The 13,984-nt window shown below is 42.2% G+C and overlaps 1 protein-coding gene across 1 annotated transcript; it reads right to left on the bottom strand.

The window, feature by feature from the left end:
• Positions 1–624: 624 nt before the first annotated feature.
• alkbh5 (alkB homolog 5, RNA demethylase) lies at positions 625–10,497 on the bottom strand. The gene is made up of 5 exons (XM_088936828.1): positions 9,950–10,497; positions 8,916–9,788; positions 3,780–3,860; positions 3,205–3,339; positions 625–2,777 (listed from the first exon to the last, which is right to left on the bottom strand). Exons 2-5 carry the CDS (start codon positions 9,602–9,604, stop codon positions 2,594–2,596), a joined length of 1,089 nt encoding a protein of 362 aa, XP_088792954.1. The 5' UTR covers positions 9,605–9,788; positions 9,950–10,497; the 3' UTR covers positions 625–2,593.
• Between the last annotated feature and the right edge of the window lie 3,487 nt (positions 10,498–13,984).

Raw genomic sequence — 13,984 nt, 5'->3', positions numbered from 1 at the left:
AATTCAAACAAACCTTATTACACTTATGTATACAACCCATACATAAAACTCAATTTGCTTATTGAACTATTTGTAAAGAAAAAGACCAATATTTCTCTGGATTGCTAATCATGTGTGCCTGTAAAATTATATCAAAATGCTTTTCAGCAAAAATACATTTTGCTGCAAGATCGCATACTCCACACAGGGAGACAGCTGTACATAAAAGTCACGTACACAATAACTTCTTCGTACATTCTGGTGAAAACTAAAATTATGATTGCATTTAACCTGTGACTACATACTGTATATTAATTTCCACTGTAGAATTTCTGCATTAAAACAATTCCTAATATAAACAGAATTTACTATTTTTTGTGAGGGAAAATGAATTCACTTTCATAAGGAAATGGATTTTCTACAGAAATCTCACTGTTGATGTCGGCAAATACATTGACAGATCTATATGTCTATGCAATAATAGAAAAATATAACTGAGGTGTAATCGGTTTCAAAATAATGCCATTAATGGATTAAGTATTTTTAAAATGGATTTAAACTTAACATCATGCAAATGCACCTGGAATGAAAAAAATAAAATGAATAATTGTCATTTAACAAAAAACAAAAACTATAATAGGGAAATTTGGTAAATCCTTTTTAATGATATAAAAAGCATAATATTATGGTGCATCTCTTTATGCGAAGACAACAGCTGATCAATAGGCATACATAATGCCTTAACATTGTTCAGAAACAATCCAAGAAAAATTCCCTGCTTGTTTCTCTACTCACAACTCCATCAAACTAAAGAAAAAAAAAGAAATAACCTTTAAACAGCAATAAACAGAATTAAAATGTTTTTTTGTACATAAAATATTTTATATAATTCCTTCTTCAGTTCACCTTATCCTTTAAAGAACTGTACATCTTTGTTACAAAGCAAATTACACATTACTCTGAACACAGTTCAAAATCCCTACTTAAAACAAATGAGCAAAGTATATCCTTTTCAAATAAATACAACAAGTACTTGTTTTCTATTCAAAAGCATCAGATATACTCCTAAGTGAAGGAGAGAGTGGAACTCTTTATTTTGTTAACTCCTTTTCCACAACAAAACTTGAATTAAAGTTTTTTTTTGTATGACCTCCCAAACATTCAATTTGTTACATTTTAGAGCAGTGCTCAAACTTCTAAAAGGTTTATCACTGCCGCACAGCAAAAATCAAACACCAAGTCAAGAGCCGAGGTTGGCTTATGCAGAGGTGTAGAAACTGTAGGCTTCCTATGCATCAAATACAATGTTTTGCAAGGGACATCCACATATATACACATATCTCCAATTTGTTTTTATTATATTTTCCAGAGCCATATACTCTCTGTACAACCCCCACCAAAGACATCAGACCTTTACGACCATGTGGACACAAAATGTAATCAAATGTAAAAAAATAAAATGTTAAAAATCAGCAACTTTTTCAATTGTAGCTATAACAAGCACTTCTTGTGCAATCTGAAAAGCACATACTGCATTTTTTAATACTAAACCATAAACGCTGTAATGCAAGCGCTTTAATGAGAAGCAGCCTGTGCAATAGGACAATAAACGGGAAATTCTGAGTTGAATCCTTCTGAATTCTGAATTTTTATTACTAACACAGACATTCCAACAACCAGATGCTGTCACTCTCACACATACGTAGGTCTTTATTAAAAATTTGGTTTAACCAACAAACATTCTTAGCAAGTTCTTGCACATCTGAGACGGAGAAAAATAACTCTAAAAACAAAAAGCAAGCAACTTCGTAGCAGATGTCATTGTGCATTTTGTTCATTTAAATGGTTTACTAAATGGAAGTTTTAAATACCCAGTAACTGCGCTAAATTTATTGATGAAAAACTGACATTTACAATAATCAGGCAACACGTATAAATTATCCGTGTAACAAACAAGAGCCCCTTGAACTGTATTTTTTCATAAATTGATTGAAATGTCACTACGTTTTTCGTCTTTTAAAAACATATACTCTCGAAAAGCATTTCCTAATACGCAAAGATTTTATTTTTCTACTAAATCATTGAGCACCTAAATGAAAAGGGCATTTAATTGAAACGGTTGCAAAATAAAATGGATAATGACTTCCATCTCCCATCTCATTTAGAACTCCGAAAAGATTTGGACAAGGACCTTTGAAAAAGTGAAAGCAGACATGCAGGTACTCCTTGTTATATTATCATACTCATAGATCTGATCAGAGCCACTGATAAGAAGCACCGTCTATGAAACAAACTCACAGCATGTTGTGGACCACAGACTAATGCAGGGGAGCTGTCACACAGCTACAGGGATTGAGCTTGCAGAAGAGTTTAATAGTAGCTTCTCAGTTACTGGCCACTGCAATGAAAATAATTTAACGTTTCTTGTGGTACTCAAGTTCTTATTTCTCCCTGCTTAAATTAGAACCAGCAAACAACTTAGTGGCCCACTTTGCAGCTGATATGCAAACCGACTACTTCTAAATCTGCATGCAGACGGATGATTTCAGTACGCCTCGCAAAGAAGAGCTAGCTATATCGGGGTCGCAGTCGCATCCTGGTTGGATCTCCTCCCTCAGTGTCGTCTCATTTTAACTTTTCTTGCTGAGCTCGCATGATCGTCAGGCTCATCGCTGCTGCCTGCAGCCTCATGGGATCTTCTCCAGAAGTTCTCTGAACTAAAACCACTCCTTCGCCTGTGTCTTGGTAATATAACTGAGCGTCTGTTTTCTTCTTTATCCATTTCCAGTATGCGTGGCCTGCAAAAAAACAAATGGGGAGTTTTACGGACGTCTGCCTGAGTCACGGAACATGGCAGACTCAAGAAAATACAACCCACAGCCATGGCAGGATAATAGCCTTTTCTTCACTGCAGCACAGAAAGCAAACAGTGAAACAATGAAACAATTATCAAGCCCAGTAGGTACATGCTCTGGAGGTTCTATTACAAACTCATATGTGATGTCTGAATTTCAAGGGAAATTGATGAAAATACATGCACATACAGTGTACTATATTTCTGAGGAGGCTGTATTCAAGATTTTTGGCAGACATCAATTGCACTGTCGAAAGGCCAGAGGCACAGAAACCCACAAAATGTTTACTCTGTATAGAGGTGTTTGACGCAATCAGAGGGTGACACAGGCCCTCAGGACTTGCACAGAGAACACAGAAGGGCATTAACACCTGTGAGCCGCATCGGGGTCTGCCTTCCGATGAGATCGCTTTGGTTTCAGGATCTGCTGTCGCTCAGGAGGGGAAACAGGAAGAATGGCAGGCGTTAATGACTTGGTTTCCAATCGCGGTGCATCAGGCCTTGTTCTGTTAAAAAAAAAGATGTTTATTACAAAGGCTGTCATGTTCTGCTCCAGGTCCTCAGCTATACTAAACACAATTATTCTGCCACACATATGGTTATAAATCTTGTTGGTATTAAGCAGGGAGGTTCCTAAGATTTCAGAATATACTTTCTGTGGCAGTCTTTATAAACATGTCAAAAGAAAGTACATGACATATTTCACAAGTTAAGATATAGGTATATCATGGAAAAATCTAAAATTAAACCACCAGTGATTCACACTTTTTAAAGGCATAACAACCTGCCTATCTGGCACAGACGCTTCACTTGTCCGCTTTCCGTTCACATGAATACCCTCAAAAACAATTTTCATGGCCCTCTTTTTGAACAGCGATGCACTTAGTGTAACCACATCAGGATTCCCTCATATGTTATACAATTAATTGCTTGGTAGTCTCCTTACTTTCGTAGTATGATGACAGCTCTTCTTTCCTTGATATCCTGAGGTCGAATACAGTGAGTAATTTCATCTGCTGCGTAACCACTGCAAAGAAAGCAGGCATGCATGAGTGGAGGGAATAAACGGAGGTTAAGCACTGTTAGCCTCTCACACAGCCCCTTCTCAGACATGGAAAACCTTTCATTTTAGCATACAGACGGTGCCTAGAGACTTAAAACAACCGAAATACAGGGGGTGGACAAAATAACGGAAACACTTAGTAATATATTAATATCAAGGACCTATTAAGGGGTAGGGCCACCCTTTGCCTTCAGAACAGCTTCAGTCCTTCTTGGAATGCTGTCCTGAACTGTGTGTGGTGGGACATTGCACCATTCTTCAAGAAGAACAGCCTCCAGTTCTTTGAGGGATGAAGGAGGTGGAAATGTACTTTGCACTCTGTGCTCCAGAACTTCCCATAAAGGTTCAATGAAGTTTAGATCTGGTGACTGGGGAGCCTATGGAAGGCATTTGAATTCATACTGGTGTTCATGAAACCACTCTTGAATTTGTTTAGCAGTGTATGGGGGCATTATCATCCTGGAATCATCCGGGAACATCATGAGGGAACAGTATTTGCACCACAGGGTGCACCTGGTCCTGTAAAATGGCCTCATATTCCTTGGCTGTTACAAGACCGTGCAGAGCAATCAGCAGACCTAATGACTCCCACGGGATGGCTGCCTATACCATCACGGATCCCCCACCATGTTTAACAGTTGGCAACACACATTGTGGGTTGAAGGCATCCTTTGACTCCAAACGTAAACCCATCTGGATGTAGGAAATGGGGTAAAAGATGACTCATCAGACCATATTACTTTTTCCATTGCTCAGGGGTCCAGGTTTTGTGCTCCTTACACCAGGTTATGCATCTTTGTGTGTTGGCCTTGGATACAAGCAATTTCCCTGCCATAAATTCCAGATTTATGAAGCTCATGACATACAGTTTTTGTTGAGACTGGGTCACAAAGGTGCCGATTCAATTCTGAATTTTTTAGGCTGTACTTTTATGGCATTGAGCAGCTATCCTGTGAAGTGTCCGTCTATCCCTGTCGGTGCGCTTCGACTTGCAACCACTGTTTCACTTTGCTGATGCAGTTTGTCCATGTTTGGCATATGCTGTCATTATTTCTGAGACTGTTCCACTTAACACATTCAATTAATTTGCAGTTTTTGTGACTGATGCACCTGCAATTCGGGTACAGACTATCTGGCCTCTTCGGGACTCTGTTAGTTGCCTCAGGTTGCTTTGAAAACTCACATATCAAAGTGCTAATTGTCAGACCTCCTTCAGAGCTGACACATGCTGCTAATTGGCAATCAAGCTGATATGACTCACCTTTGCAGCTGCATTTGTAATTGTGATTTAGTTACTTCAAAGTTAAACCCCCTTGTCATGTGGTGTTCCCATTATTTTGTCCACCCCCTCTATGCTAAATGCTTGGAAGGGTGAAGCTCTCCCATGCCTGAATTTCAATCTTATCACTTAGAAATTCAAACTCAGGTTTCGAATCTCATTACTAGTATAGGAGTCTTGAAAGGGAATATCGTGAACCACTGATGTTTAAAAGACAGGTATTTAATTAACAAGTACTCCTTTAAGTGTGGCACAATGCTGGGAGTCACTGCTTAGAGCTGTGAGACATCACGGTTTTGAATGTGGGCTACAGTATGTCACTAGAAATTCTCCCAGGGGCTGCACTCAAGCAACAGGGTTTTGACAGGCCAGGTTATCTCCAGCGGGCACTGGAAACAAGACAGCTAGGGCTTGCAGCGCCCGTCCTCCTGCCAGAGCTCGGCTCTGCCACCGACGCTGCAAGGCACGCCTTTCGGAAAGGAAGCAGATGGCGCGACAGCACATGTTCCCGAGGACATGTAGGTCTTCCCCATTTCACCCACGTAGGTATGAAGGTCACAGTCATAAACTGAGCTGATTAATAACTGGCAATTCCTCTTGTTAATCAGAAAAAAAAAACACGAAAAGGCCAGTGCAGCAGTAGAACAAATTCATTTGTAGCCTTGCTGACTTCAGTGAACAAAGTTAAACTGCAGATGAAAATGTGCACAATCTGATTCATCATTACATTCTTCACCTCCGTGCAGCAGCTCATAAACCCGGCTGCGTTTTCAGAAGACATGATTCACTCTCTAAAAGAAATGCTCTAATAGGCATCAAGACTCACTAACATTTTCAGTTAAACGATAGTCTTTGAAAGTTTGAGACTAACCGGGCTTACAGGACTCGCTACTTTCATTGTACACTGCTTAAATCCATCAATCTGTACTTCACACAACCGTCCAGGATAAAACAAGTCTTGTGTATTTTTGTTGAACTCATGGGTTGATTTGGAATACACATCACTGACGCATACAGAAGCTTCAGCAAAAAAATATGATCAGGATTAAGGAGAAAGTCTTAACCCAAGTATTAGGGAGGCAGAAAAAAAATGTACTTAACTATATTAAAATACTAACCAAAAAGACATTTTAGAACTCCGTGATTTACAGAATTAAATAGGAGATTCTGTATACTATGAAGAGACCATGCTTTGTAAAATATTGGCATGATAGTATGGAGTAATGCTTAGGGCTCTGAACATATAACTGGAGAGTTGTGGAGTCAAATTCATGGGGGAGGGGCACAGCCATTGCACCACTGAGAAAAGTACTTCTCTCATTTTGTTCCAATATAAATGCGTACAAATGTTATCACTTTGGATAAAAGCATCAGCCAAATAAATATTGAACTGACTGCTACATTTTTCTGGAGGAATGGGAGGTGGATGCTATAGTTCAAGATGAAATGTCTTAAACCTGTAACAACAATACAAATACTAGAAAGTGCGTGGCTGGATAACGAGATTATTGCTATATAAATTTTACAACCGTGACATGTCATAGATGTTGTATGGGCAGGGCAAAATACCCTCTTAATTGGTTCATCACTTATTCTAACTGAACAAAAACATATTGATACTAATCAATAAAAGCAAGCTGTAAGGCTGTGGTTCCCAAACCTAATCCTGGGAGAGCACTGTGACTTTTAGTTTTTCCTACAGCCAAGTTCCTATTCGCAGCCTCATTGATTTTAGTTTTCTATGGGGAGCAGATTTTTAAACTTATTTTCAGCTCTGAAGAACTCCAATTAGAGTTGCAATTGGTATGAAGCCTGACCAATTTCTGAGTTTCAGAACTGCCCTCATTCAGGTACCCTGTGTGAAATGTAACCAACAGAGCCTCTGTAAAGGGGAAAAAAAGGCTCACTTTGGGGAGTGTTTGATACACTGTCATTTCCACCTGTCTCAATTCATCATCAACCATCACCTCTTAAGCACTCTTGACAGAATTAAGTGTGAGCAAGTTGAAGACACACTTCATAAAGTTCCGTATTTTGAACACAGCAGCTTAAGGACAGTGTGCAGACAAGCAAGCAGATCGTGTGATCATTAAAAAGTACAGATATAGAGCTCTGTGACACAGTGCCCCCCACCTCCAGTGCCAGGGTGAGAAAGCACTGCTCTTTAGCCCAGCTTACTTAAAAACATACCTTAAAAACCAAATACACATCTGGTATAAAGAAAAAGGTACAAGTAATAGGTTTATTCCATGCTGAAAAGAGAAGAAAAAAACACAATGTTTCGGCTGTGGAGCCGTCTTCCGGTGTAAGGCTCCACAGCTGAAACATTGTGTTTTTTTCTTCTCTTTTCAGCATGGAATAAACCTATTACTTGTTCCTTTGCAGCCTATGCATGCTGATGCAGCTACCCACCTGAACTAAAGAAAAAGGTGCTTCTTTGCAAAACTTACAGGTCGTAGACAGAAAAAAATGGAAACACTTACAGAAAGTCAACCCTCTGGGCCTGTGTGGCGTGTATATGCTGTAGCATACAGCCTAGAAGCGCCTGAAATTCTGCAGGAGGTGGCACCATTCTTCCATGACAAAGTCAATAAACTCACGCCTGGCTGAATGGGAGGTGGAAAACGCTGTGTCATGCATTGTTCCGAATATCCTGAATACCCCAGAAATGCCTGAGTGTGGCCAGATCTGGTGACTGAGAAGGCCAGGACCTGTGAAAACGTCAGTGCCACTGGGACACCTCACGTGCTCTGAGGATGGGAGCTTTGTCTCCCCCAAAAGACACCCCAGCCGGCAGGAAAGAAACGCTGCAACACGGGGTGAAGATGATCACTCAGCGCCGTTAAGTAGAGACTAGCACCGACTTTGGTTTCAAACGGAATGAGTGCATGCAAACCAGGCCAGGACAACGTGTCCAGCAACATTACAGAACTGCCAGAACCCTTCACTGCTGAACCACGCAACTCAGGGCTGCAGAGCTGCTTAGGAGGCACCGCACGTATACTTGTCCGTTTTGTCCAGAACATGGTGAAGGATGATTCACCTGACCTTATCACAGTTCTCCCCTGCTCAATAGTCCACTGCCTGTGCTCTTTGCACCACTGGACTCGCAGAGGTGAAGTGCCAGGTGCGATGAGCAGTTTGTGCACTGCAGCCAGACGCGGGTTTCTCGCTCTTGGCAGACTGGTTTAGACGAACCTGACCGCTTGCTCCGCAGGTTGAACGTTTCAGCCAACTGATCGGCAGCTGCTGGTCTGTTTTGCCTTGCAAGTCGACTTCATTCCGGGACATCACGATCCAGGAGAATGCCCTTTCTCCCGCTGATGATGTCAGCATGGAAATCTGAGGGAAAGGAATCCCTGCTCCTCTTTCACTGCGACTGCTCTTGTAGCTATGTTAGCCAGAATCATAGACAACCGGGACTGTCCAGCGTTTGTAAACACTGCAGCCAGGATGGGGTCATGTGATTTCCTTAATTAATGCTTGGCTCCTGTGTGGAAACCCTTGCTTTGCCCCTCAGTTACCCAGATGTTCCTATTTTCTGTCCACTACCTGCACGTGTGAAAACAACTCATCTCCTAATTACCCAGAAAGAAAGAGGGCATTCTTTTCAAAACACGAAACAACCTCGAAAGGCAGATATACACCCATACAGCATCCAATAATCATATATCGTCTCCCGATCAAGCAAAGCGGCCCAAAACTTAGGACAGCTACAGTGAAAGGCGCTGAGGGCATACCTGAGGACAGTGACGCTTCCTCGCCTCACCGGCAGGAACAGCACCGGCTCCGACACACGGATGGGCTTGAACTGAAACTTGCAGCCGAAGCACAGCGCCGAGTCGCTGAAGAACGACACCGACACGATGGGCCTCTCGAAGATGTGGATCGGGTCGACGTGGGAGACGATGCAGCCTCCGGGCTGGTAGTCGTTGATGACGGCGCTGTTGACGAAGCCGTCGGGTATGACCCGGTTGGCCACCAGCTTCTTTATGACCAGTTCGTGGACCCAGCTGGGGATCTCGTCCACCTCCCCCTTGGAGTACAGCCGCTCCTGGCCCGGGCCCCTCCTCTCCAGCTGGGAGCCGTAGGTGTAGCCCTCCCCGAAGAAATACTTGTTGCGCAGGGGCGCCCGGTCCACCGTGTGCTCCCGGTACAGACCCTTCTCTCCCTTGGACACGACCTCGTCGATCTTGGCCTCGATGCGGGAGCACTCCTCCGAGCTGAAAATGCTCACTTGCCGGATGCCCGTCTTCACCTTCTGAGCCTCCACCTCTCGCTGGTCCTCGTAGTCGCTGTAGTCCTCCTCCGAGTCGTGGTACTTGCGCTTTCGCCCATTGCTGTGATCCGCAACTCGGTTCCCGTAATTGTCTCTGTGGGGAGTCATGGACTTGAGCTTCTCCCGCAGGTCGGTGTATCCACTTGCCATTTTTTAGACTAAACGGGGCGCTCATAAAAACGGCATTTACCCCCCATATTTCACAGACCTCAGCGAGGACCTAATCGGGATCCGGTGACGCGCCACCCGGGTTTCCCTGCGGTGTCCTACAGCAAAGATCTGTCGTTTTGTGCCCTGTGGTCGATATCCCCTCAAGTCAGTGCCCTCCCTAGGACTGCAAACACAGAGAACAACTCAGTCGAGAGAACTGTCACTCTGAATTAGCTCAATTTTTTAACGACAAGACACATTCAGTAAGAGATCCTTCTCAACGAGAAGTACTTTGATCTAGGTAGTCGAAAGCAAAAACGGAAACCTGCGAATTGTAGATCTTACTTTTTTTCCCCCCCGAAGAACACCGGGGAAAACGTCAATAAAATGTAACAAGTCCAACTGCTCTTTTCGCAAACTACATTGACGTCCTAATCTTGACTGCTGTTGCGTGCCGGAGGTTTCGACTGTTATCGCCCCGTAGACACAGTGACCGATCCAGAGAGGTCAGATGTTTTAGGAGAACCAGCTATTTCTCTCTTTTTTTTTCACAATATCCTCTTCTTACTCGTCAACGCTTTACATAAAAACAAGGCGAAAAAAAATAAACGTGTAACCCAGTCGGGCTCAGCGCGCATGCTCCCCATTCCGCGCGTGCTCACAGAAACCAATCTACGCTTTTTTGCTCATCCATAGCAACCGCTAAAACGAGTCCTCAAACACCTGAACAAAACCTCCCACTTCCACTCCGAGTCAGGGGGATACCGGCTGTCTTCAGTCACAGGCTATATGTTTTTGCGGCTGATTTACAACGCTACCGCCTTCCCTCAGACATCCATCCCTGCCTCTCAGTTCACTGGCTTTCCTCAGCCGAGACTCCAGTATCCTCGAGACATCACAGACAAACCCATCACCCCCCACCTCCCGCCCCTTGCGTTACTGCGATTGGCTTATTTTACACGGCCCCGCGCGTGCCGAACCATTCTACACACGCCTATTGGCTAATAGAAATGCCACTCAAATAGTATGCTAATTAGTTCAATCCATCAAGTGTGGTGGACTAAGAAATTCTTGGGGTCTTGAGCGGTAGAGCTGCCTCACTAGGCGCCTATCCTCAAATCTTTCTTCGGAAATGATTATTTTGGTCCCCCCAAAACCATTACTTTCTGTATCGTATAACATCACCGGGACTTCCTTGTCACATGCTATGAGGCGATAGAATAAAAGTGACTAAACGGTCAGGAGAGCTTCCGATAAAGATCGGTGGTGGACGGTGTTCGTTGGGCAGCCGCTGGGCAGCCCTGGCTGTGAGGAAAATACGTGACCGGAGCAGCGTTTCTCAGGGCCGACAGCAGAGCCTCATTGCCATGCGTGTACGCTGGCTAAATAAACCGTTTTATTTTAGAAAACTGGGTCTGTTCATTTTCACAGTGCTGCTGCGAAGTGGAAACTGCAATTTATAGAAGGCAGCTAGCTATCATTTTTTTCCCCCACGAACATGTAATCGAGTATGCTTTTATTCCTTGGGACAGATAAATGCTATTAATCTACATTGCACTGTTTCTGTTTAGTTGATTAAAAATAAAAGGTGGACAGATTATATGACGCAGCGAAAGAAAATGTTTTTGCTTTCATTTGTCAGAAATGAGCCGATGTACCACAGGGAGCGTATGCGACCTGTTCGGTAAAGGGACAAGCACTGATCATGTAAGGTTTCTCGAGCGGCGGACAAAAGTCTGATTTTCCTCGAACTTTCCAAATTTTTCATTTTCCTATTACTACGTGCCATGTTTAAAGTGCTCCAGTTCTAGTAAATCAATTCCCTTGTGGTTAAAGCCTATTGGGGATAGAGGTTAGAGACCCTTACCCTATAGAAGGTATAGGAGTGGAAATCCTTTCTATATTCCCACACAAATTCGCTATTTGAATTAGTCCTAATCGGCGATTTTTCCAGTGTCCACCGAGAAATGTTGGCTGGAACCCATTCAGTTCCTAAAGCGATAGTTTTTTTTGGCAGATGTGCAACAATAAAAATCGGTATTTTACTATTGATTCATTTTTATTACAATTTTTATCCACCCCTTTTCAATAATCTTTAGTCTTAACACTGAGTAAAAGCCTAACTGACAGGTAATGGACGAAACCAGGAGTCTAAAGTTAATTTCTGGAGCGACATTTAGAGGTGTCTCTTGTACGGTGTGCTTAAAAATGGAGTGTGAATGTAAATATAGTATTATTATACGGGACGTAAAACGTGAAGCAATGCTTTTCTGAATTACAGATTCACGGATCATTGGTTTTAGGTAAATTGTGTTATGTGTGTTTGCATCCTAATTAATCATTCACTCACTGTTGTGCCAATACCAGCCCTGTCTTTGAGATGTGACCTTGTCTTTCTGTTGTTCAGGCCTTCGTGTTCCACTCTTCACATGAAACGTGTTTTAAAGGTCTCCAGCAGTCATTTTATTTCACAGACAGTGGGTTCTAAATAAATAAATTAAGTTCCAAAGAGCTCTGCAGGTTTACTTGTCGGATAGAAAATAGATGAGTCCAGTTTAAATGAGCATGAGAGTGTACTGTAGGACATCGGTTGCTTTTCTAGTTTTCACCTGAGAAACTGAACCTGTGGAGTCCCTAAGGGGGATGTGATCTGTGTAGCCCAGACACTGAGTGACTACACACAGCTGGCTGTATATTTCTGTCCCTCTCTGCTTTTAGACACGAAATCAGCTGAGTCATGCCCGCTGGCTGCTGGCACCTACAGCATGTGCCCCATTTAAAACCATTTGCCTCCTGTAGGCATTACGTCAAACGGCAAATGGCATTACATAGATCTGCACTACATATGACATTGCACGGCTTCTACTCAGGACATGGAAGCAGCAGTAACATGGTATAACTTACAAGGCTGATTGAGTCATTTTTTAAGTTACGAACATTCTTAATTTGAGGGAATTATGCAGATTATGTTTTGAGTGATTTATGGATTGTTTGTGATGACAGTAATTGCATATTTCGGACTATTAGGGCACTTGTCCCTAATTGTCCCCTTTATTATACTGAAAATTGTTTCAAAAAACCTAAATGTGCAACCATTGCTTGTCAAGGATAATAAGACTGCTAAATAGCCAACCTGCAGCTCCTTTAGCAAATCACCTGTAATGATTGTATTCAGCATAACTGTGTTTTTGTGAATTTTGTGATTCCTGTGATTTTTGTGATTCCTGTGATTTTTGTGAGCTCGCAGAAAAGACATTTCATTGCCAGCAACTACTGCTGCACGCAGTATTGTTGTGCGTTTGACAAATAAACTTTGATTTGATTTTTGATTTGATTTTTTCAAGGATGTCGAGAGCAGGCTAAACAGGCTCATTTGGAACGCAGCTCCGTAGGATCTTTCATAAAATCAGTGGATGCTGTCTTCACATAATCAGCTACTAAAAATCAGAAGGCAACTTTAATCCTCATTTGCTACCATGCTTATGTTTCTCAGTGGTTTTCTGGTTAGGTGAAAACTTATTTCAAATAAAAAATGTTTTTTTATAGAATATATTTTCTTTTATCTTAGGATTTTCCTAAATTCATATATAGGCCAAACAGTTTTTAGCTCCAAAGTGGATTTCCTCCATGCTGATAACTGCTGGGAAATGCTGACATTATAAATAGCGTCAGCGTCATTTTTCCTACACCAGAAGGTTGTGTGCAGACTGCTGCAGACATGACATTCAGGGCCCTACAGAGTTTTTTGAGCTCCAGATTTTCAGCCAAACAGAGGGGCGAGGACATGACAGAGCCGACTAGCTGGGAGGGACTGAAAAACAAGTGAAGCAATAGATTTCGTATTCCACATCAAATATTTGGTAACATGGCAACTAGTGTAAAAAAAGGGAGAGAAAGTGATGGGTGGGAATACGTACACAGGAGTACAGGAAACACAAATTCCAAATGTTAGCCATTTGCATTGGGTTTGCAGAAGAGGAGTTAAGCAACCTTTATAGTTCTGGAGGGTAAAAAGCTCACAAAGTCACATTCAGCTACCAAGAAGACCCGCGCCGCCTTGTAACAGGGTGAAAGAGAATTGTTAAGCCCTATTCTAGAAAGCAAAAGGTCCCCAAAGGAACAAGTGTTCCTTCATAATGTTCTATACAGAAATCAAACGAAGAACAAATCAGGAAAGAAGTTCAAGTCTGAGAAGCCCATGTGTGTTTTCAGTCTTCAGATACATAAGCCCCAGGCTAGACTTCCATTCAAAAAGAACATTAAGTCTAATTTTATCCCCCAATGAAAACATTTTAAGTAAAAAAGCTAGATTTCAGAAACAGATCCGTAGAAACGTTTAATGTTTTACAAAAATATTACTTCAAATTATGTCTTCTGAGA

The sequence above is a fragment of the Atractosteus spatula genome, chromosome 18, assembly GCF_055471065.1.
Source record: "Atractosteus spatula isolate fAtrSpa1 chromosome 18, fAtrSpa1.hap1, whole genome shotgun sequence".
Taxonomy (NCBI): domain Eukaryota; kingdom Metazoa; phylum Chordata; class Actinopteri; order Semionotiformes; family Lepisosteidae; genus Atractosteus; species Atractosteus spatula.
The sequence above is the reverse complement of the archived record's forward strand: the minus strand, read 5'-3'. Positions and strand labels throughout refer to the sequence as shown.